The sequence below is a fragment of the Halichoeres trimaculatus genome, unplaced genomic scaffold, assembly GCF_033239565.1.
Source record: "Halichoeres trimaculatus isolate MK-OKI-2021-1 unplaced genomic scaffold, fHalTri1.1 fHalTri1_scaffold_10, whole genome shotgun sequence".
Lineage (NCBI taxonomy): Eukaryota > Metazoa > Chordata > Actinopteri > Labriformes > Labridae > Halichoeres > Halichoeres trimaculatus.
In genome coordinates this window covers 34244998-34270414 of record NW_027437187.1, presented here as the reverse complement: position 1 = coordinate 34270414, position 25417 = coordinate 34244998, and the positions used below count along the sequence as shown (strand labels likewise).

At 38.4% G+C, this 25417-nt stretch overlaps 1 protein-coding gene and 1 long non-coding RNA gene across 2 annotated transcripts in view; one reads left to right on the top strand and one right to left on the bottom strand.

Annotated features, from left to right (window-relative positions):
* LOC141796412 (uncharacterized) overlaps window positions 1-25417 on the bottom strand; it is a 63772-nt gene that overhangs the window by 18119 nt on the left and 20236 nt on the right. The gene's annotated exons all lie outside the window — the stretch shown is intronic.
* Window positions 19530-22376, top strand: admb (adrenomedullin b). Its single transcript, XM_074677112.1, has 4 exons — window positions 19530-19629; window positions 19982-20100; window positions 21129-21260; window positions 22097-22376. The coding sequence occupies exons 2-4, from the start codon at window positions 19994-19996 to the stop codon at window positions 22374-22376; spliced, it is 519 nt and encodes a 172-aa protein (XP_074533213.1). The 5' UTR covers window positions 19530-19629; window positions 19982-19993.

Genomic DNA, 25417 nt, shown 5'->3' with positions numbered 1-25417 from the left:
TCAGAGAACAATTTTTCTTAAATTTTTGCAAATCACAAAAAAATGTGCAAATTTGCCAAGTTACAAATGTTTTTTAAAATCTTTGCAGAATTTTGAATTTTTACATTTTTTAAAACATTTTTTTTTATTCTTGAAATGTCATTTCTTTCTCATTTTTTCTTAATTAAATTTTGATTTTTTTTTTTGCATCTTTACATTTTTTTTTTGAAATCTTATTTTTAAAATTGTTGTGAGATTTTTATTCATCTTTTTTAGAATTATTTATTGCAAATTTAGAATGGAAATATCTTTTTTTTTAACACTCTTGAGAAGTTTGTTTTTGGTAATACCTTTACAGAAATGGAGCTAAATATCTGCTGCATGTGGGCTGAAATGAACATTATCCCAAACAGCATAACCCGTGTTTTAGCTCGTGCTCTATCACCCTCCTGTTAAGCTTTTTTCTGCTCTGGCGTCAATTCTTTTTTTGAAAGTCCAGCTCCAGTGTCCACCATTAATTTGTAGATATCAGTGGAACAGGTCTTGACAAAGAATAATCCAGTGCATTAGGAAAGAAAATAACTATGTGCTTTTCTGAGTTGCAGAAAATGACAAGTTTAGAGTTCACCTTGTGGAGACCATGTCCTAAATCCATGTCCAGTATCCCACTGTTGTTGAGCTGCTTCAGCAGTGACATGGACTTATTGTGCAATCCCTTCTGGCATGAATCGAACGATGCCAAGTTGGTGTCATTTTTGAGTGATTTTAAAATTTAGTCATTCCAGCTAGTCTGTGAATAATAACGCTCATTACCCATAAATCTTTTATCCTTGGCTCTGAGTCTGCAGCCTCAAACCCAAATCACAGACCCTCTTAGATTCAGTAGAACAGCTCTGCCTCTCATATTTTGTAATTTGACATGGTAGCCCCGTTACACAGAGAGAGCTGCGTTTCAAATCAGGTCACATTGCTTCATCGATCGGCAGCCCTGCATCTCTTTCTGACCCTCCACTCACACGTTTGTTTTCTAACAGCTGGTGCCTGGTAATATTGGTCTCTTACTTGTGTTTTCTATCACACTGAAAGTGCACAAAAGCCAGAGATTGATTCGTAGAGTCCTGAATTTTCAGAGTATGGGATGCAGGGTGAGGAACAGATACTGAAAGCCAGAGATCTTAACACCTGGCAGAGAAGTGCTTTGTATCAATCAACACTTTCTATCAAGAAAAAAGCACGCTTTTCTTCTCATGAATAATTAAAGAAGGTGTGATACTTCATCTTGGTTACAAAACACCCCTAGAGTCACGCGAACCAACAACGACATGCAAAAGATGCTTATGTAAGAGATTGGCTCAAAGCGTTTAATTGTGTGATAATCATCTGACAGTTATTCAGAAAGGGTCGAGTTCGATTAAAGCCTGCTTCACATTCATCTTGTTGATGGATTTACACGTGTTTCCCCCCCAGCAGGGTTTTAACATCCACCCTTTAAACAAGTTCACATCCCAGGGTTTCACATCCTCAGTGATAACAGTCGATCATGATGCACTTCACAAACGTTTTCTCTTCTGTAGGTGTCGTGGGTTCTGCACTCGGCTTGATTCACTTTAGGGTGTTGATATTCATAAAATCATACCTTAATTTCCTTTTCCCTTTCCTTTATTGCCCATATGAGCAATAATATGTCAGTAGTGAGGTAGTACGTAGAGTTACCTGCAGATCTACCAGCTATCGAGTTGGACAGCCACAGTCACAGAGACTTTGTTGACTTGTTTACCTGCATAACTGTCTTTTGAAATGAAACTGTTTATTCAGGAGTTACTTTTGTGTTGTATTTGTGCCGAATGCTTTTGCTTTTAAAGGACAGGCATTTCTGACACTATAAAATCCTGCGTTAACATTTAGTTGAACTAAATCTTCATCCCATCTGTCAATAAAGCCTGCCACCGCTCTACTTCACCTCCTACAACATCAACAGCCCACCAACTTTCCATGCACCTGTGGATAACCTCAAGTTTTACAGCCCTGGGAAGATAACTACATCTACAAAAAGACTAATCTGGAAGAAAATACAGATTTTGATTCTGTGTGGATGGATTCATTTAACTGCCAGCATGATGGATAAAAATATACATGCTTGATCAGAGCAGGTATTATTTTAAGAATTTTGACAAATCTTCTATGTGTATTGAAGTTCAATTATTTGAATACAAATTTTGCAAATTTTGTTAGATTTTTTTTAATTATTTTGTACATTTTAGAAATTCTGAACATTTTGAGCAATTTTGGCAGATTTTTCAAATTTGAAAAGTGCAAATTTTCAAAAACAAATGTTAAACTTCCGCGTTATTGAAATTTTTAAAAACTTCTAAAAATTTGGGACGATTCTTTAGAGAACAATTTTTGTAAAATTTTTGCAAATTTTTGAAAACACCAAAAAAATGGCAAATTTTCTAAGTTCCAAAAGTTTTAAAAAATCTTTGCAAAATTTTGATTTTTTTTTTTTTAATATTGCAAATTCTTAAAATCTAATTTCTTGTTTGAATTTTTTTTAATTACTTTCTTTTTTTTTCAAATTGGTTTTTAAATTTCTTTGGAAAATTTTTGATTTCTTTAAATTATTACAGGGTTTTTATTTATTTATTGCTTATTTTGAAAGAATAAAAAAATAAGACATCACGTGTACAATTTCTAACATTAAATAAAAATTCTTGTTTTGATAATTATTGTCTAGATTTTAGATTTTTTACACTGTATAGTTTTTATTGTCAAGATAAAGTAGATTTGTTTGGCTCTGGAATTACTTTAATCCAGGTGAGCTGAGGAAAAATGCAGATCCCTGTTCCAGACAAACCATCTTTTGTGAGATTTGTATTAGGAAAGGGCATTTCAAGCTAAAATACTCTTAATATTCACTGAACACTTGATTTTACTTGTCTTTATTAGCTATAGTTTGTAGTCGTTATGTTTGCAGTACATCGACTTCACCAATAATATATAAACTTTTGTTGTTACGCTGCGTTCCAGGCAACACGTAAATCCCAGAAATTTTCCAGTTGAAATCTCAGAGTTCAGACCTGAAAGTGTTCCAGGCAAATTATGACTTTATGACAAACTAAGATGTCAGACTTGCTCATTACAACTACAACTGTGCAATTATAGTGTTGAGGCAGTGATGGCACAAGTCATAACTTGGAGTACACCGATCTGGGACGAGTTCCCGGAGGGCTGAACTGTAACTTTCCTGAGTTACAGGCAGGAAAACACGAGTTACAGGTTACCTGGAGCACAGCATTAGCAGCTCAGCTTGCAGCCCCTCTAGAGCTGCAGCCAACCAGCCAGAAAAACGGATTCTAAAAGAGAAGTTGCTTTATTTTATTTTTTTAACTGATTGTAGTCATAGTTTGTCCTGCATTTAGAAAGCTTGAACGTTAGACTCTCAAGAGTTTTTTTTTTAACCCAAGTTGATGGCAGCTATACTCAAAGCCCTGTTAGAATAGAATAGAATAGAAAATACTTTATTTATCCCCGAGGGGAAATTCAGGAGTCACCGCAGCATTTAAGAAAACAAAAGTAAGAAAGAGTATAGAAAGTGCAAAAAAAGTCCATAAGAAATTAGATGACGACATCCCGTCCACCACTCGTCCACCACTCTCCAGCCCAGCCAGCCTCCACCTCCACAGGGTCCAGGACTGAGCCTCCCCAGCAGTCTGTTCAGTCTCTGTCTCCTGGATCCTGTCTGCTCACAGCAGGCGAAGCTCCTCCGATGTGGCACCGGCGTCCGATGTCAGCTCCAGCAGCCACGTCCGTGAACAGCACAATGCCGCTGGGTTAGCACAGCTAGCTCGTCCATCCCGGGGCTAGATCCCACGTTCCCAACAACGATGGATGGAAGGACAGGTCCACGTCGTCACCTCCCAGCTCACACCCGAGAACCAGCACGTCATCCTCACCTCCTCCTCCTCAGCTCGAGGGAAATCATCAAGCCCTACACTAGTTAGCATTGACATGCTACAGGCTGCTAACAGCTAATTTTGCATGTAAACAATGCAGCCATGGTTACATGTAGGATCTCCAGACAAACACAGGAGAAAAGTAGTAAAAAATATCGCCGAAGCCACAAAAAGTTTGGTGTCCGTGACCGACAATGAACCATACAAAGTGATGATCCACTCCAAATACAAAGATGACGAAAAAGAGACAAAAAAATTACAAGAAATGGACAAAGACGAGAGAGCTGCTGCAACAGGCAGCTACTTGGGTAGCGCCTAGCAACGGAATGATAACGTGATAATATAATTAGAAAGAATACATGTAATAAAGCCTGAAATCTTACTAACAGGTTGATAATGTAACAAAAGAGCTGAGCAGGAAATGTTCTAACGAAAAATATAGCACAACCCAAGTTATTAAATTCTTGGTCTTATTGCAATTTTTTAATTAAATTTTGGATCTTTGTTACAGTTTCAGGCTCTAACAAGCCTCCTTGGACGTGTTGCAAAGTAGCAGAGATCTAAAAACTATCTTTGTGTCTCAGCTCTGTTTCTACAAGCAGCTGAAAGCAGCTCGTTGTTTGCTGATTTGGAGTTGTGAAGTAGATTTTATTGCCTTTTTTATTGCTTTGTTTCTGGGGCTAATAAAATAAGTATAAAGAATCAGAGATAACAATGAGACTCTTGGTCATTTCCAATTCCCCCTATTATGGTATAACAGAAAGAAGATATGAACATCACATTTTTCAGCCCTAACTTATTTAGGTGTGTTGCTGTAATTTAGTTTACTTGTGTTGTGAACATGTGGGTATCAGAGCAGCTTCTTTTGTCTTACCCCTGGATCAACTTTATTGACGTTCTTACCACAAGGTCACTGTCTTCAATTGTTTATCCCACTTTATTTTTGTGCTAAGGCAACAAGCAGGGCCAAGCTAGATCACATTTTTAGGATGTTTTGGGGCTTTATTCATTGTTATCTTCTCCAATTTAAACAGATGGATGTCCCTCAAGTGGCCCATAAAAGAGTTTCGAAAATAGCATGTTTACTGTAGTAATCCCTCTGAAGTTAGCGATGTAATTACAGCTGATGTTTCCTGCTCCATCGCATTCTGCCGCGCTGACTCATCTTCTGTCACGAATGCATCGCATGCTGACAATTTTGTGCTGATTGTGGATCAAAAAAACGAAGTCTGGCGAGTATCTGAGGCTATCACTCACCTCAATCTCCCCAGCGAGTGATGCACACCCTTTGAAATGTGACCCAGGGGCTCTTGTATAACACTTCATTAGAATCAAGGGTTAGTCTTGAGTTGTGCAGCCAGAGGATTACTGTCACATTGTCCTCATTATAACTGTATTGTTGAAGACATGTTTCATCACTTTTAGATTAAGCAGATGGATTGGGTAACCTTTGAAATTTATTTGACTCTTTTACAACACCCTCATAGAAACAATACCTCTCACTGGTTTTATATGATCTGAGGAGAAGTTTGGAGCTAGAGAAGGTTACTAGGGTGCTTTAATAAAGAAACAATGTCAACATCATGGACACAAGTTAAGGCATTTTTATCAGGTTTAGTTTCTCGACAATTCATTTGTTGATTTAGTTTTACAGCTTTTGGTAAATAGCTGGTAGAGCTGTGTTTTCTTCCGGCTCAGACATGATTTGTGTCATGTTTCCTTTAAATGTTGACTTGTGCAATGCTTCAAGTGTTTTGTCTGAAAGTAAACGGACAACAACATATTTATGAGAGCAAAACAAAGTCAAGTAGCTCTCAGTTTGTTTGTCTCCTTTGAGCGGTAACATTTGGCCGGTTTGGACCTGAAGTCAGTTACAGTTACAGTTTAGTTTTGATTAGTTTTAGAGCGGGCATTCTAGTTTTTATTTAGTTTCGATTTTTGCAGCAAGGCTTAGTTTTAGTTTAGTTTTAGTTTACTTTAAGTTTAGTTTTTTCATACCTTTTTAACCAGGGGCCTGTACTACGAAGCTGGATTAGCTCTTAGAGAGATAACTTCCTGGATAAGTTTCGGGTTTTCCGTACTACGAATGTGGATCTCTTTTTATCCAGACACGTTGCCCCGGTAACTGATGCTGAACGCCAAACCTGGTCTGGAGCAGGTTAAGTTTCAAGATAAGAGCTCAGGGGGTGTGACAGACCGCCCGCTGACCAGTCGGTTCTCTCGGGCGGGCATGAAAGACCGCTCAGTCACCAATTTGCTCAGCCGGAGTGAAGTCCTCCGGCGCGGGACCGCCCCCTGTCTTTTTGGACCAACATTTTTTCTTATGGGCTGTGAACAAACAATATCTGACTGATCATCATAACTGAGACATTGTCAGGGAAAAGTAGAAATGTGTGCAAATGGAATCTTTCATACTGACCACTTTGAAGGATGTTTTTATATTTATTTTCTATTTGCTCCCACGTCCTTTTTCCCCACTGCTATTGCATCTGCAACACAAACTGCCTATAATGAGTTTTCCTTGGGATTTGTAGGAAAGTGGACTCTTTCTAATTATGATGTCGGATATGATGCTGATCACACACACACTGACTGACAACATGAATGAATAAGGACCTAACTGCCCGTGTCGTCACATGATGAGATAGGTCTATTAATATCAGGTTTTTGGAAATTTACGCATTCACAGAGTCGGCGATTTTTTGCCAGCAATCCCTCCGGCTTCTCGCAGCCGCAGTCGTGTTGCTCCTGGCCTGGATAATACTGCAGTACTCCTCGTACTTTTGCAGGATTATTTGCTGCTCCTCTGCCGTAAAGTAGGCTGCTCTCTTCTCCATTGTGGAAAATGCTCTGGGGCCGCTAACCACACCCATTTTATGTGTGCACGCACAGATCCCAGCCGGATTCACTTGTCGAGTTGATAACGAGCTTCGTAGTACAGCAGATCTGGGTGACAGAGATCCGGTGAAGTTCAGCGAGTTGTCGCAGAGTTATCCTGGATGACTTAATCCAGCTTTGTAGTACAGGCCCCAGGTGCAGGATTCAAAAAGGTCAGAGTAAATATTTTATAATACTGTTTATTTTCAAGTCAAACATAGTGCTCACTGCTCAGTCAATGCTGATACTGAACTGTTGGCTGCTGCCTCCAACACAAAAAAATTATATAAACTTAAAATAAAAAATATGAACATAAATAATATAAAAATAATGTTAACATTGATTACATAAAATACAAAAAAGGAAACAGGAAAAGCAGGATCTTGAAAATGAAGTACAATACATGTATTAGGGGGTATTTAGGGTAAAAATCCAACTGACGTGGAATTTAGAGTTACAACACTACGTAGGAAATTTGTCCGTGACGAAACTCATTTGTAACTCGAGGACCGCCTGTACTTAGCTTGAGTAATTATTTTTTGGCCAACTTTTTACTTCTACTTCACACATTTTCAGGCAAATACAGTATGTAGAATATTGGACAAAAAGAGAAACATTCACAATGTGTTAAAAATAAGATAACAATAAGACGGTGGACCTAGCTGGTTTAAGATTTTGGTTTTAGACATAGTTTTTTTTCATCATCAAAGAGCCGAGAAGATGGGAAGAAGCAGAATTTTTGCAGCATTTTGCATATTGGACTTCCTCTTCTTTATTACATTTATTAAATTACAGCAAAATGCTAAATTAAACCATTACTATCTTTTCATCTTTCTTTTGTCCTCAGGTCCCTGTATCCCAAAAATGTCTTGCATTCAATGTACAGCCTGAGGTCTGTAAAATTAAGACAATGCTGCTTTTCATTGGCTTGGAAATGAAATCAACATTTTAGTGGAGTTTAATGAATAAACTCTTTTTAGGTTTGAAGTACATTGTACTCATTTTAGTCTTATATGCTGCAGGGGGAGATAAATTACAGATGGTAAATGATGCACAATTTAAGATCCACTTTCGAAGAACAGAGACCTAGTGACAAACTTTCTAAGAGTAAAGAAATGAAAGTCTGTTGGAATAATCCTGATTTCTGTGTCATGTGCTGCGGCATGCTCCCATCTTTTGCACTGATGTTGAGTAACCTCAGGAGATCACCAACTACTGTGAGGTGTGCATGTGTTAAAGGTAACGAGACACTAGATTACAAATGATCTAATCCAAGTGAAGATGCACTCTTAATAGTAAAGGTGTTGACTAAAACCGTATGAGGTTCTTCAGCTTGTCCTCATTTGGTCCCTGTTAGAACTCTTTATAAAGGTTCCACCTGAAACCCTTTCAGAATGTTCTACCAAGAACCAAACATAAAGGGTTACATCCAAAACCATCTGTGAAACATCCATCTTTGTAAGTGTGAGTGAGGAGGAAACACTGTGGATTGAGTCCCTTCTTTACTTTAAAATGTTGTGCTGGCAGCACAGAACAGCTGTCTGTGCTCCATCGCATGGACAAAAAAAAAAAAAGACACAACATACCTCCTTACTCCGTTTTTTTTGTTTGTTTTTTTCGCCAAATATGCCCAACTGAATAAAACATAAACTCATAAAAACTTAAAAACCTCTCTGTGAAACGTGCTTGTTAATTGTAAATTGTGATGAACATCCATGGGCTTTGTGTGTGCCTGTGTGCGTGTTGCAGTGAACAGCTGTTTGATCAGCTGACGCACATATCCACAAATGCGCTCTGTGACGCACTTGGCGGCGGGCCAAACCCCATTCAAAAACTGGAGTGTTTTGAATATTAGCACTTTGTGGACCACATCCCCGTCCGTCTACACCCAGGTGACCACAATAAATATATTTTTTTAGATAATTTGGCACTAGTTCGGCCTGTCAAATAACCTGATCAAAGCCAGTTTATTTACTTTTATCCAAAGCGGAGTGTGTGCGCGGTGCTTCCTTTTTTCTTTTTTATGAGCACCTGGCTCATCAACTGGCCGAGCACACGGCATGATGATGCAACTACTCGAGGACCCCGAGACACGTGCAATGACAGACTGACGGGCCTGGCGATGATGCATGTGCATCAGAAAGTGGAGGTGAACTGGGAGAATATCCTTCGAGGCCAGGAGGCTGCAGCTAGCCTTTGATGTAAAAAGTCGATTTGTATATTTGAAAAAATATACATTTTTGTTTGGAAAATGCTGATTTCACATCATTAAAAGGTATTTAAACAATAAACATGATGTGTTATTTATAGCCTAAAAAAAATATTAAATTGAAAAAGAAAAAAAAACTAAAATTTATTCCTATTCCTACTCCTATTCCAAAATCCTGGCTACTGCCTTGAAAACACAGCATTAAATCATTAGGTACATGGTCTGTGCCACAGGGAGCACAGACAGACACTTTGTGCCAAGTAAGGCACGGAAAGCTGCTCCATGTCATGTGGAGCACAGACAGCCTGTAGCTCCCACACAACATCTGACGGCAACAGTTTTAAAATGAAAAACTAAAGTATTGAAGCGTTTCAGATGCTCATTTTCACAGAATCAGTGTTTAGCCGACCTAAAACGCAAACTTTTGAAAACGGCCTACAGAGTGGATGTTTTTTTAAACGCTGCTGACACCGTAACTGTGTAAACAGTAAGCCGACGTTTTCAGTGGAAACGCTGACGTCTCTCTCAGCTTCACATAAACCCATACAACAGTCCAACAGTACCATTGTTTCGACTGTCGTGGTCTACCGTGTTGTGCTTGTGCAGCTGAATCTCCTGACTGTCTTTCAACAAAATTTGCATCTGTTGCTACACTTCTGCTTTTAGCTGGTCTAAGATCTACCAAAAGCCACTTCTGTAAAAGACAATTATAGCGCCAACTAAAGGCCTGGCATGTTTACTACAGCGTTTTCAGTCCCTTAGCATTTCCGTGTAAACCCAGACTTTTTCCACTGCGTTCCCTCCTCAATCACGGTTACAACAAATGCTGTCACAACATCAGTAAAAACACCAGTTGCATATGCCTAACATTTATTTTTTCAACTCATCTTTTGTGAGGTTTGAACTTGGTATTAAGACGAAGACATTTAAGACTGTGGCAGAGAAAGTACAATGAATTGATAAGGCTGTTCAAGATACATCTGCCTTGAAAATATTTGAATTAACATTCAAACATTTGAAAGTGTGGATCTTCTAATACCTATGTTTTCAACAGCTCTCAAAGAAGAACCCCTCGGACCCCTTACTGCTAAGATTTTGCTGATTTAAGGTAAAATTTTGACTGATATCTTGATTTTTCTCTGAGCTGAAAAAGAATAATCAGCTGTAGGTATGTAACACCAGATCAGATAAAATGAAAAGTAACCCAGGAGATCACAGCTTCAAGCAGTTTCAGTACTGACGTCTAACGCAGAAGCTTTCCATCATAACTTTTCATCAGTGGCTCTTGTTGTTGCCGGAGTCTAGTAAACACAAAAAGCAAGAGTTCAGAGCGTGCTGTTTCTTCTCCGTATCTGCACCAATCAGCGATACTAAGAACATTGTCTTTCCCCCTGGGCAAATTGATAATTTCCACCTGTATGTGATAAATATCTGATCTGTAGTTTTCCACAAAAAAAAAAAGAAAACCAACACTCTCTGGGATTTTCCGTTGTTAGGAATGAAACGGAGAGGAATGTTTGGGCCTCACATTTGGTCAAGTGCATATTCCTCAGCGCGGATCCAGGGAGGATTCTCTGTCAGACTCACGATGAGGGCCGTGGTGTTGCATACCAGAGGAAGGGAGTTAATGAAATCCCTGTGAATCCTGCTTTTTTTAAAATCCAGTTCGTTGTAAAAACACAGCATGAAATCTGCAGCTAAAAATAGACACTGACTCTCTAATAATATCTCAACGTTGAGCTCACTGCCAATGTTGAGCTCACCTTGCGCTCTGCTGACCCCAGCCTGTGAAATTGATCACAGCCTCATCCATCTAAAAACCTAAAACCACATTGTCTGTATTTCTCTGACATGTAACGTAAAGTAAACTCTGCAAATCAAGGGGGGAAGGAGAAACAAGGAGAAACAAAGCAGACAGAGGGAAACTCGTTTATAGATGTGCACAGATCGTGTCAAAACACATCACTGAATCATCTTTCAGGTTGTGTTGTTGCCATGACACCTTTGTGTGTACTCAAGATCTCCAAATGTGAGTCATGTGAGTCTATAGACCCATCAAACCTTTAAGTGCCAGTGCTTTAACAGAGTCATAACAAAACAGACCCGACGTTGGCACAGTCTCCCACAGAAAGCTTGCCCAGGGACATGACACGGATGAAGATTTGTGGGGATGGTAGTGGTTGTAATTTTGGCTGAGATTGCATCAGCTGTATGCAGGTCAACACAAGTTGGAGTGAAAGGAGTCACCTATAATCTGTTAGCCGTCAAATCAGGTCAAACTGTGCTAATTCATAACAGGAAGTGCTAGAGTCGGCGCCAATGGAGCAGCTCATGCATTATCAGTGCGTGAAAAAGTGTTTGCCTCTTCCAGATTTCTGTTTTTTGCACACAGTGGGGGAAATAAGAATTGATCGTGTCAGCTTTTTCTCATCATATTTATTTCTAAAGCTGCAATTCAAACAAAATTTCTACCAGACATTGGTATTAACTCAAATAATCCACACGTGAAAAAAAATCACAACATTCAGGTCCATAAATAATGATTATGGTGAATTAAGTACGATAACACAGGTAAAAAGTATTGAACACGCTAACTGAGACTCATCTAATACTTAGTGGAGAAGCCTTTGTTTGCAATGACAGCTTCCAGAAGCTTCTTGTATGTTTGAACTAATGGCCCACACTGCTCAGGTGTGATTTTGGCCCATTCCTCTGCACAGATTGTCTTTAAATCTGGAATATTCTTTGGTGCCCTCTGGTGAACCCTTTTCTTTACTTCTTTACACAAATGTTCAGTTGGATTGAAGTCAGGTGATTGACTAGGCCGTTCTAACAGATTGATTTTCTTTTTATGAAACCATTTGAGAGTCAACTTTGCCGTGTGCTTTGGATGGTTGTCCTGCTGGAAGGTCCAGCCACGTCTCATCTTCATCATCCTGGTGGATGGCAGCAGATTCAGATCAAGAATTTCCCCATACATGGCTCCATTCATTGCTCCGTCAGTTATATGAAGTTTGCCAACACCATGAGATGAGAAACAACCCCATGCCATGATGCTTCACCTCCAAACTTCACTGTTGGTGTAGTGTTTTTTGGCTGATGTGCAGAGCCATTTCTCCTCCAAACATGGTCTGTAGTATGACAGCCCAAAAGTTCAGTTTTGGTCTCATCTGACCAGACAACATTCTCCCAGTATTCTACAGGCTTGTCAAGATGCTGTTTAGCAAACTTTAAACCAGCTTCAACATGCCTTTTCTTGAGGAATGGAGTCTTGTGGGCTGAGCGTCCATAGAGGCCATGGCGGTGGAGTGCATTGCCTATTGTTTTCTCTGTAACAATTGTACCTGCTGCCTCCAAGTCTTTCTGGAGCACTTTCAGGGTGGTTTTTGGCTCGTTGAGTACTCTTCTGATTATCTTTCTGACTCTCATGTGGCCGTACCATTTAGTGGAGCTGTGAACACAAACCGTAACTGAGGCCAGCGAGGCCTGCAGTTCTTTGGATGTTTTTCTAGGTTCTCTTGTGACCTTCTGGATGAGTCGTCTTCGCACTCTTGGAGCAATCTTAGTTGGTAGACCACTTCTGGGAAGGTTTGCCACTGTTCCCAGTTTCCTCTGTTTGTGGATAATGGCTCTGACAGTGGTTTGCTGGAGCCCCACAGCCTTGGAAATTAATGTAACCTTTTCCAGACTGATAGATTTCAGCCACTTTTTTTCTCAATTCTTCAGGAACTTCTTTAGATCGTGGCATGATGCGTTTGTTCTTGAGATTTTGTACCCTACTTCAATTTGTCTAACAGATTCTATTTAAATGATTTTATTGACTCGACACAGGTGGTGGCAAACAGGCTCGTGTGTGGCCTGTGAAAGTGATCTCAGCTGTCCCAAAACTGTGGTTAGTCACAGTTACTTTGTGATTTAACAAGGGGGGCAATTATTTTTTCACATATGATCAGATAGGTTTGTATTTTCCCTCTTCCTTGGTAAATAAAATCACTTATAAATTACATTTTGTATTTCCTTGGGTTGTCTCTGTGTGGTATTAAAATTGGTCTGATGATCTGAAACCTCTGTGTGTGATAAATATGCAAAAAACACAGAAATCTGGAAGGGGGCAAATACTTCTCCATGGCACTGTACACTGAAGGGTCAAATTATAGTGAAATAACGTGCTTTTTTGTTTCTGATGTGTTAATTATTGTTTTTAACAAAGAAAATAATAGAGTATAGAGATGGATGGAAAAAGATGCCTCTTATAAAAAGTACGATTATTTTATTGTCAGATTTGATGTCATGCTGGTACAAACTGTTTTTGGTGGTTTGAATGTCATCTAAACCCTCCCAGCCAGAAAACTGTTTGGTGAAAAGTCAACAATGTGCTCCAAACAGTGGGAACAAAGGACAACAAGGCAGTTAAAAAGTTGTGTAATCCTAATAAAACACCAGGAAGAACATCTCTTACTGCTTCGGTAAATTTAAAACTGATTGGTTACATGGCTGAGTTTAAAAATGGCATTTCAGAGAAGCTGGGTCCCCGAAAAGTGGAGACAAGAAGAGGTTCTGTGTGAGTCAGCATTCGCCAAGGGTTCAAGGATTTTTAAGTCAGGATCCTTTGAGTAAAAACTGCAAAGAATTCTGGGAAATCCTTATCATCTTTAAAGGAAGCAAGCAAAGTTCACAAAAACAGATGTCAGTTCCAGATTGACTGGATAGTGGCGCTCCTAAATCCTTTCACGACACGTTTAAGATGCTGTGAGGAGGATCTGTTTTAATTGGACTGCCTCGCCCCCTGCTGGCCCGGAGTCTCACGCACACTGTCGTGAAGATGTGACTTTTAACCAGGCGTGTGTTTATTTTGGAAAAACTTTCTTTGTTCAAGTCGACTTGTTACCGGATGCAATACGACAAGGCTTTTATGCTTTTTAACACCCCGTACAGCAGGGGGCGGTGTATCACAAACGTACATCTACTAGAGTACTAGATGTGAGTTAAAGAAGTTTGTCTTTGATTACATTATGACACATCTGCCCCGGAGATTTTTCCTGGTTCTTTTAACCGGCTTCTCTCCTCTACCGAGAGTGGCAGCTACATCACGCCTTGAATTATTTACCACTCGGTTATCACGGTGATCTCTGTGTGAACAGTCATAAAGATGCCTGTATTTCTGCTCTTTGACCTACAGAAGATCCTGTTCTTCTGCCATCTTGTCCAAGCACCCCCTTCTGGCAGGTTAGAAATTCTGAGTGTGCGCAGCGCAGAAAATTTCATCGCGAAAGGGACCGTAGATGCAAAAATGACATCCTTTGTCTGCCTTTATATAGTGCTGTTGTTTGAAATGTGACAACAAGCAAACGTTGTAACTTTGTACCGCACGTCAGTTGTTGGCTGCTAGTCAGCCCGGTGCTCTAAGACATGTCTGTAACGTGTAACGATAGTGAATCCTGGTTATGTCCTGCCAGTCATCTACCAATCAGAGCTAACGTAACCTCACTCTTCATTTTATTGATAGACTCTCAAGTTTGAACAGACCACTGCAGAATAACTGCTGACTGTGGGTTGGAATGAACATTTAGCCTTTAGCTCGTGGTCTATCTCTCTCCTGTTGAGCTTTCTTCTGCTCCTCTGTCCTTTTTCTGTCTGACAGTTAGGCCATGTTTACATGACAACGTTTACAAGGAAAACACTGTAGCACCTGAAGTGTTTGTATTCAAAAGGGGATCCACCCTATTCTCGGAAAGCCTGTTAGTCTTCTGACTAAGGGCTTGCTGATTTTTCGACTAAAAGGCCCTCCTACTGACAAACAGGCCTTCTGACTGAAAGTCATGACCAGTCAACTCACAGACAGTTTCATCCACCCTCTGCCCGCTCTACCCCTGCTGGCCTCTGCACACCACAACGCTTTACCCCAAAACCCAGAGAAAAAAAATTTGGCATGTACACGGAAACACTGAGGGACTGAAAACGCTGTAGTAAGCATTCCGGGCCTGTAGTTGGAGCTATAACTGTCTTGTCCAGAAGCCGCTTTTGGGAGATCTCCACTGAAGTAGAGTTGGGCCGATCATCTGGTGTATTGGTGAATGCTAAGAGCAGAAGTGGAGCAACATATGCTCATTTTGTATGAAGACAGTCACAGATTCAGCAGACTGAGCAGCACAAGAGCAACACGGTAGACCATGACGATCGTAACAACGGTACTGTTGTCCTGTTTTATGCGTAAAGTGGAGCGTGATGTCAGCATTTCCACTGCAAATGTGACTTACTTTTTACACAGCAGCAGTGGCTACAGCATTTCAGGAAAATACCCCACCGGGGGCCGTTTTTGAAAGTTTGCTGAAATACAACGTTACTTGCATTCAAAACCATTGTGGTGCAAACAGCACCTTAGGCTCCAGTGTCCACCATCACTACAAAATTAATCATAGAAATCGTTTCGGCAGAGAAAAACACAGATCTCTCCTCTCTCTACCAAACATCATCAGCCGGTGTTGTCATAGAGTCCTGGACGTGCCGTTAACCGGTCCGGTCCTACTCGACCTGATTGGTAGGCTATACTGGTGCTGATAGTCTCATGGATTTCTTGGAAACTTCTCACTGAAGTTTTGTTTTATTTTAAATGCAACTTTTAATACATGACCTACTTTGTATTTTTCTCTCTTGCTTCTGTTTCTTCTTTTTGCATTTTGAAGCTCTACTTGCAACCTGCTTATAATCCACAGGTGTGAAATGTGAATTCTTATCATTTTCCCTCTGGTCTTAAGATTATTCATGGATGTATTAAAGCTGGAACACTTATAAATGTTTTGGAGCAACTCACCGCCAAACAGACAATACCAAACCACATACTGCATTAAAACAGCATAGCTCTGTAGGAGAAGAGTCTGCTGTCCTGAGTTGTCACCCAATAAGGAAGATTATTTTTCAGGCAGGGATGGGACATTTATCATTTTCACAACTCGAGAAATTGTTTCCTTAAGTTCCCAAACATTTACTGTGTGTTGTAAAAAGAAAAGGTAAAGCTACACAACTAAAAGCCAATTTATAAAAATCTGTTGCTGGTGTCATCTCTAACCCTTCACTGGGTGGGAACTCTTTCCAAAAAACATTAAATAAAAGGTTTAAATGGTTTACAAACCAGTAAGTTATGCTTTTAATTACAGTTCTAAAAATCATCCCAGTGTTTTTGGAAATGGGGATTTATTTTATTATCATTTTCTTTATTAAAGGCATCAATGAGAACACTGTATTGCTAGAAATTGTCAAAATCTTGAAGAGCATCGAGTCGTGACAGAGCTGAGAAGCTGAGCCTTTGTTATGTGGCGTGGCTCAGGATAGTTTCCGTGTGCAAACCAAAACAACTGACATCTCTTACAGGAATATTTTTCCAGTGGGTAAATGTTTTCCCTTAAATAGATTTTCCATCTTGTTGCTCACCCATCAACGAGTTATAAATACACAATTTGCGGGCTGTGTTTTCGTTTTCAGACATTTTGGTGGCACTGGTCAGCTTGTAGCAGTGATTGCTGCAACGCAAACAGGGTTTTCAGCTCTTTGTCCAACTAATTTGGACACAATGTGCAGCTGGTTAGCCTGGGTTGTAATGGTATTCATTTTCAATAATTCCCAAGGAAGGGAGATTTGAGTCGAAGGGACACTTTGTAACTGACAAGTACAGTCTTAATGCAAGTTAATCTTTACAGAGCACACTGCTCGTGTCAGAGTGGAAGGAGTTACAGGTGTGTGTGAAACAGCTCCCAGAATGATCATTGAGTGTTGGACCAGTTCATTAAAAAGCCCATGTTCTCTGCTTAAATGGACAGTGCATGCTGTTACCCTCACAACCAGGCTAATCTGAATATAATCAGGGTAAATAAGTTACAAATGGACGACTGCGACTATAAATAAAGTCATTTTAAAACATGTTTACATTCAGCTGAACTGAACCTCAAAAACACAAGACTCAGTCAATGACCTGTGTTACTGAAGAAAAACAACTATGTGAAAGCACAGGGAGACATTTTAAAATGAGATTATCAGCGCCAGTATTGCTGGTGACAGGTTATTTTAAGTTGCTACTTCTTAGCTTCCAGTTTGGGTCGTCCAGGACCGGATTTCTGAGATTAATTTTGTAGTGATGGTGGACACTGGAGCCTAACTGTCAGACAGAAAAAGGACAGAAGAGCAGAAGACAGACAAACAGGAAAGTGATAGAGCTCAAGCTAAAGGCTAATTAGGCTAATTAGCCTTTAGCTCAGGCTGTATCACTCTATAACACAGAGGCTAATCTATTTGTGCTAATGTTTATTCCAACCCACAGTCAGCAGTTATTCTGCAGTGGTCTGTTCAAACTTGAGAGTCTATCAATAAAATGAAGAGTGAGGTTACGTTAGCTCTGATTGGTAGATGACTGGCAGGACGTAACCAGGATTCACTGACGTTACACATTACTGACATATCTTAATGCACCGGGCTGCTAGCTGCTCTAAATATAAACAGCTACTAAACTACTTACAAACTGACAGTGTTTACTTGTTGTCACGTTAGCCTACAGATACGTCGGAGCACCAGGCTGCCGATAGCACTACATATAGCTGGCTACTACAACGTCTGCTTGATGTCACGATTCAAACCGTAGTGCTACATAACTCTACAGATAAATACCTTACCTCCGTGCGTTGTATCCAGTAAAAAGTTGTCTTGAACAAAGAAAATCTGTTTTGATCCCATCTTTATTTAATTCTAAAACAAACACAGGTCTCACTAAAAGAAATTTACAACTGCGTGCGTGAGACTCCGGGCCACAAGGTGGCGAGGAAGTGCAATTAAAACAGATCCTCCTCATAGCATCTTTAAGTAAAAGTACAAAGTACCCTCCTCAAAATCTACTTAGAGTATAAATTACTTTTTAAACAACGGGGATGTCTTATTGCGTTGCCAACAGCAGACAAATTGATTTGACAAGATTTTGCTGCCAGAGTGGTGTCATGGTACGTCAGCCTTATTGGCTACATTATGCAGATGGGAGGTTTTAATTTTGATTTGTATGGTGGGTGTACTCAGTGGTGACTTGTGATCTAAAAAGTAGTGATGTAGATTACATGGTGGAAATTTTACCAAGGTATAAGTAAAATTACATTCTTGAAAAAAATAATCATAAAAGTACAAGTAACAAAAAAATCGACTTAACAACAGAAACTTGAGCATTAGTAATTCATAACTTCCACCCCTGAATTTTATGTAAGAAAAAAAGAGATGGGTATGGAAAACTGGTTCCTGTTAAGAATCAATTAGAAATGAACGGATCAATCCATCTACATCACGGTTTCCTTGTTGAGTCATTATGTTGTGTTGGAGCAGCCGGACCTAGCATCAACTAGTCTGCTGCAGCTATCTTAGCTTAGCAGACCAAAAAACAGATTCATTTTCAATATGTTCAACATCAGTCAATCAATCAGTCTTTATTTGTAACGCGCCAAATCATATCAAACATTGTCTTGGACACTTTCCAAAAACATTAACATGTCTAGACCCGTTAATGTTGATACAATTCTATTAACAGAAACCCAACATCAAGACAAGATAAGGAGTCTTATCTCATCCTAATCCACCAAGAGTACAGCACTTAGCAGCATTTAGCAAGTTACAATGGCAAGGAAAAAATCCCCTCTAACAGGTAGAAACCTCGGACAGAACCAGACTCATGTTAAACTGACATCTGCCTCGACTGATCATGTTATACAGCAGTGCTAGCTTGATGCTAACAAATATGGGAAATCGCTTTGATATGCTATGCTATGCTATGAGGTTAGCATACATCCATAATTCTTCGGTTTTTAGACAGAATTTTAACTTTCATCACAGAACCATATCACAATTATTCTTTGTTGTACAAACCACGGCTAGGTTCCAAACAGCTCAAAGTATTGCTATTACAACTTTGAGACACTAGATGGCCTACTTCAGCCAATAACATATAACAAAAAAGTAAATCGTTTTTTTTATCCATTTACACCAGAGATATCCAGATCCAGAGACCAATTTTAGATTTATTCATTTATCATCTCAATAAAATGATGTTGACACAGACAACTTCTGAAGCTACTTGGAGAAATTAAGGTATAGATAAAGAATCGGATCAATAAGCAGACTGGATAAGGATATTGTCGTCAATAAAATCTTATCAGTACCCATCACTGTGGAAAAACTGAGCCTCTGAAATGCTCTGAGCTGAAGCAGCTCTTCCAACACTTTCTCAACTCCATGGCTGCGTCACATCATAATGGAGCTTTGCATGAACTTGCGTGCACTGGTCACCCCACTTCCTGGGGTTGCTGACTTCATTATAATCTCTATCTGCTTGTTTTCTGGTTTGACTGTCTACATGTGGGGTGGATGAGGTTGACGTGAACTGTCCCACAGTCCCTCCCACTGGGTCTGGCATTCAGGTACAGCTCCCTCCCTCCTTCTATAAAGCCTCTCATGGTAGCAGTGTAAACCCCAGACTCCAACTCATGGTAAACTCTTTACAGGCTTGAAAACAAACTCTGCTCAACTGTAAACAACAAACTTGGATGTGCATCCTGAATTCTCCACAACACATTGCAAAAAGAACTTAAGGTAAGAGACTTTTTTTAATTGACTTCAAAATGTAGGATTTTTTGTTTGTTTTTTGAGAAATCAGATTTGTTGTGCAAACTGCTTGTTAAATTTAGAGAAATATTTCAAGGGACTCTGAGTGTGGATTTTAAAGCATGTCTTATTTTTCTAAGAGTGTTAATGACTCAATTTCCTGCACATACCTGCCTTTGAAATCAATTCACACATCAATAAACGACAACCCAACACTCTCTGTGATTATTACTCAACCTTTTATGCAACAGCAAATACCTTTACATGCTCATAAATCAATCTCCAGTTGGGGCATCCGCTCAGAGCCAAGCTCAACTTGTAACCCATTTTTCTCTGACAGCTCCCAGACAAAATGAAATTAGCCCTGCAAACTGTCATCTGCTGCTGTGTTTTCACCACCACCGTCCTGCCACTGGTTAAAGGTGCATCAGAGGAGCTCAACAGCAGCTTGAAAAAAAGGTGAGCAGACTGATCAACAAGCAGTGAGAGAACATCGTGTTCACTCTGAGAGAAAGCCTCATGATGTTGTCCTTCAGGTCATTTCACTTCATAACCTGACAGATGTTTATATGAGGCTACGTTTGCCACTTAATTAGAGCAAGAGGAAAAAATATTTACGTAATGTCAAACACTGTCGGCATTTTAATGAAGATACTGATTGAAAGTGTGAAATATCTGATAACTGTTTGATGAAATAGTTTAACTGTTTAGCCATTAATTTAACGTCAGGGGAGTTGTGAACGGTTGAACTGTTTTTAAAAGTAGCTTGTCTTTTTCATCATTTTTCATATTCTTTAAAAAATATATATATATTTGTACTTTTTATTATCAGACACAATCAGAGGAAATACAATGGTATAAATTTAAGATATATAATGCCAACTTTTTTTTTCCTTTAACAAAATCATGAACATTGTCTCTGCATTAGATAAAAATGTCACCAAATAAGTAAGTGCTAAAATATAAACGAATAGTAAAGAAATAATAGAAAACAAATTCTTTTTTTTTTAATTTGCAAGAACTGCCCTTCACTGTTACATTTATAGATTTATAGATTTATTTTATCCATTTTGAGGAAGCCATGTTGATAAAGAAGTAGGACTTAAATGCAAATATCTGGGATTTCAGGGCAGGAGGTTGAGCCTGGTTGAGTAAGATTCTGAATATTGCAATAAAAGGATCCATTTTAATCTGAATTCATAAAACTTTTGACAATGTGGCAACAAAGTCTTTCCAAAATTAATGCAATCAGGGACAGAAAACAAGCATGACATCTTTCACATTGGTCTCCAGCATTGGGAAATATTTCAGATCATTTTTTTAGGTTGACTCTATGCAAGACTCTGGATGGTATTAGCTGTAATCTTTATTCTACCAGTGTCTGTCAAATTTACCCCCAACTTTCTCATATTCTGACATCTCTACCCTATTTTTCGTTAGCTGCCATAAAAAGTCTGATTCATGGCTTGTGACGGTCTCTGTTACAGGTTAAGAGTTTTGCTGCACAGCCGCATGAAGAGGGACCTGCACGACGGCTTAGTGACGCTTGATGACCTTTGCGCTGAGATCCTCGCAGGCCAACAGCAGGGCGATATTGAAAACGTGTCACCCTCACCAAGGTAAAGATAAATCTTCATTTCTTTCTTTTATATTGTATTTTTTCAAATTGAAATAAATAAATAAATAAAATTAAATAAAATTTAAAAAAGATCAAATAAATAATACTAATAAAAAAATTAAAAAAATAAATCTTCATTTTTAATTAAAAAATTACAAAAATTTAAAAAAGGAAAATTAAATTAAAATCATAAAAATAAATACGATAATGAATAAAAAATTTATTAAAAAATACATCTTTCTTTCTTTTTTTATTAAAAATATAAAAAAATCTAAAATCTAAAGTAAAAAATAATAGAAAATAAATAAATAGATGAAAATATAAAAAATAAATCTTCATTTTTTAATTATTTTTTTTACAAAAATCTACATAAAAAACAAAAAATTATAGTAAATAATAAACTTCTTACTAAAAAAATTATAAAAAAACAAATCTTTTCTCTTTAAATAAAAAATAAAAAATAAAAATTGAAACAAAATAAAAACAAAAATAATAAAAAAAAAATAAAATACTTGATAAAAAATGTATAAAAAAATAAATCTTCTTTTCTTTTTTAATTAAAAAAAAAATTAAACTAAAAACAATAAACAATAATAATAATAAAGATAAATAAATAAATGACATAGAATATGATAAAGGCAAGACATTAATCCTCATTTCTAAAACAGATCTAACCTCAAAAGTGTGAAACAACCTGGCATCAACAGATGAAATGTACAGTAGGTGTGGGGATATAGATGCTGAGGATGATAAAACTGATGAATCCTGCCTCTGATTTTGCTGGGCGGTGCGTTAAATGTCTGGAAACAGAACCTAAACATTTCCTCTCCCCTCCAGCACTGGGCTGGATAACAGATCCAGGAGGTCAGCATCATCCAGATCAGCTGGCTGCGTCCTCGTCACATGTTCCTACCACGACCTGCTCTTCAAACTCCACCAGCTCACCAACAGGCAGAAAGAAGCCACTGCTCCGGTGAAAAAGATCAGCTCACAAGGCTACGGGAAACGCCGCCGCCGCTCACTATTAGATGTGGCCTCCAAGAAAAGAGGACAAAATCAGGGTTATGTGGCGAGTCATCGCGCCCACCGACTTGGAAGCAAACGCACAGTAGCTTAAGACTGGAATGGAAAGGTGGATTCATGTTGAGAAAAGTCTCCCACAGGTTTGATTTCAAAGATATGCAGAGAAATGCTGCGTCTGACATCCATCAGATTAACTCAGGTCACTCCAGATGAAAGCGAGACATCGATATCTGCCTCTTCTTCAGCTTCCAAAGTGAACTCGGCAGGAAGTTTGGAAGACGTTTCCTGAAGATGTTTCCTGATATCCATCCATGAAGTGAAGAAGACACGAGGCTTTAATGAGGGAGGGCTTTTCTGTGACGTAACTGAATCCCAACATGCTGCAGGCAGGAGCCTTTTACACATGAACTGAATGTGGTCAGCTGCTTGTAAAGTGATTGTAAAGTGCAATTTATAAAGTCTTCATATAGTCAATAATATGTAACAGTATCAGTCCTATGTAAGGAAATGTCAAGCTACCTTATATTTAATCATACAAATATATTTTTATACAGCCAAAATACACATAATACATTTCTCCTTTTGGATTTTAACTTCAATGAAGTATCTTTAATGTGTCCTAATTATCTCATTTGCTATATTGACTGTTTTAACATTGTATAATTATTATAGCTTTTGAAAATAAATGGTATATAAGGTATTTACAGACATCTGTGTGCATGGTATGAATAATCTAAAGACAACTGGATAGAAAGGATGTTGAATGTCCTTAAATGATGGACAGCTTCTCTTTGGTATGGCGTACAAAGACTGACATGCTAATCTCAGTGATCTGCTGCCATCTAGCTTCATGTAGGAACAACAGACCCAACACTTCATCTCCAATGCAGCTCCAACAAAGCACTTACAGAAGCCATGCCGGTAATCTTGCTTTTATGAATGTATTTGTTTTCATATGAATGTAACAAATCAAAATATACTCATAATTCCTCTGAAACTACTTGACATGGTTTTATTATTTCACATGATTTACATTTTGTGATCAACATGGCAGACGTTGTAGTGGTTTGCAGCTGGTTGTGGTTTTCTAAATAAATGAGCATTGGATGGAAATGACTTTTCTTTACTGTCGTTTTTTTTTACCTCAAGCTGGGAGCCTCCAAAGCAACACGTGCATCATTTCACCCAGCTATGTGTGAGTTTAAGTCCAGAGCATGAACCAATAGTACATTCCTTTCTATAAATAACAAACTGTTTATCAGCACTCTTGCGTCAAATAAACAGACGCTCGCAAATTGCAGATTTCTGGGGTCAACGTGAGCTTATGAATCACGCAACGTTTCGACATTATGAACCGTCTCTTGGCAAAGACTGAATGCAGAGAGGGGAGCAGTGTGTTCTTCAAGTCAAAAACACTCGACTGAGGTTTAAGTAAAGCTATTAATAACTGAGGAATTCGACCTTCACTGATAGTGAGCGGAGTGGTCACGCTGTTCTGAATTTCAAACAATTTCACCATATATCTGTTTATTTTCATGATAGGATCCAAATATCCTCCAGAGGAATGCATGTGTTAGGATGTGCGATAAAGTGTTTCAGTGTGTAGGTCTCCAAACGAGATTTTCTGCATAAAGGTGAACGCTTTTCTTTAGATTTTTTGTTGACAAACTATCAAAGTACATACACTTCTCAAACTTTTTTGTTTTTGCTTTTTAAGCCTTTAATTAGAAAGGATAAGACAGTGGATAGAGCAGGAAACAGGGTGAGAGTGGGGGATGACGTGAAGGAAACAGGCCACAGGCTGGACTTGAACCCAGGCCTCACACTCGAGGGGAAACTTCATGGGGCGCATCGTAGGCCACTAAGCCGTCTGCTTTTTAAAAAGAGGATCAATACAGGCAAGTATTTTTTAGACGTGCACAATCGATTGATGCCGATTTCCTTACATTTGGGGGATCACTGATCAGCCCATCCTTACATATGAAACTGATCTTATACACCTCCAGTTAAATTGCATTAGAAAACCACAACTTCACATACTGGGTGTGAGTTTGGATGGAAGAACATTATGATCTATATCTGTATTAAGGAGAGAACATCTTTTGCATTGAAACTACAATCTGAAAAATTTAAGAAGTTGTGGTCCAGATGAATACGATATATATAAAAGTGAGGAGGTCTGAATTGGTTTGAGTATCTCTAATACATGGCTTAAAGTACCAAAACATTAAGTATTGTGAGTCATGATTGAAAACTGTTGTGTGTCAAATTTCATGGAAAATGAAGTTGTGTCACACTCGCTGTTTTGTTTTGTTAAGATTTTCTAACTTTGTTTACCTGTAAATAAAAGAGAGTTTAATAGATAAGTGGATACATTTTGATATTTTTGTATGTAACTGTCCTGAAAGGACTTTGTATGTTTCTCCCTGGAAAAAATAAAATGATAAAATAGAGTTAAAAATATATATATATATATATATATATATATATATATATATATATATATATATATATATATATATATATATATATACCTCCAGGAAGGTCCGACAGCCAGCCATTGTTGCTTTTTGCGCTATATTACAACATAAAGATTTTTTTTTTTTACAGGTATTGATCAATGATTTTCAATAAGATAAGACTAGAATATTGAAGGTAAATGCTGTCAGTTATAAAAAATAAAAATTGGTATCGGCAGGTCAGGGTTTTTAAAGATCGGTGATCATAGATCGGTCAGAAAAATGTGATGGGTGCACCCCTAGTATTTTTACTTGTACTTGTATTGCAGTTTTGAGGAGAGTCACTGTCCCAATGTCAGAGCAAGGCAAGTTTTTTTTTATATAGCACATTTTAGCAAGACAATTCAAAGTGCTTTCCAGAAATCAGCAAAATATATTAGAAGAAAACTGTTAAAAATCAATAAAAAAAAGTAGAAAAATAATAATACAAATAATCAAAAAATACAGTAAAATAAATTAAATGGCTAAAACAGATATGAGCATAAAAGTCGCAGTGCAGAATTGTGCAGTTAAAAAAATAATAATTCAAATGATTTGTTGAAATGCTCTAATAAAAAGCAGCCATAAAAAGGTGAGTCTTTAACCAGGATTTAGACAAGCAGAGAGTTTCAGCAGA

Bases quoted from the DNA above. Each gene is read 5' to 3' on its own strand.
- admb (XM_074677112.1), top strand. From the start codon at position 19,994: ATGAAATTAGCCCTGCAAACTGTCATCTGCTGCTGTGTTTTCACCACC. The intron at 20,101-21,128 runs GTGAGCAGACTG...TCTCTGTTACAG, and splicing joins AACAGCAGCTTGAAAAAAAG to GTTAAGAGTTTTGCTGCACA. The intron at 21,261-22,096 runs GTAAAGATAAAT...TCTCCCCTCCAG, and splicing joins AACGTGTCACCCTCACCAAG to CACTGGGCTGGATAACAGAT.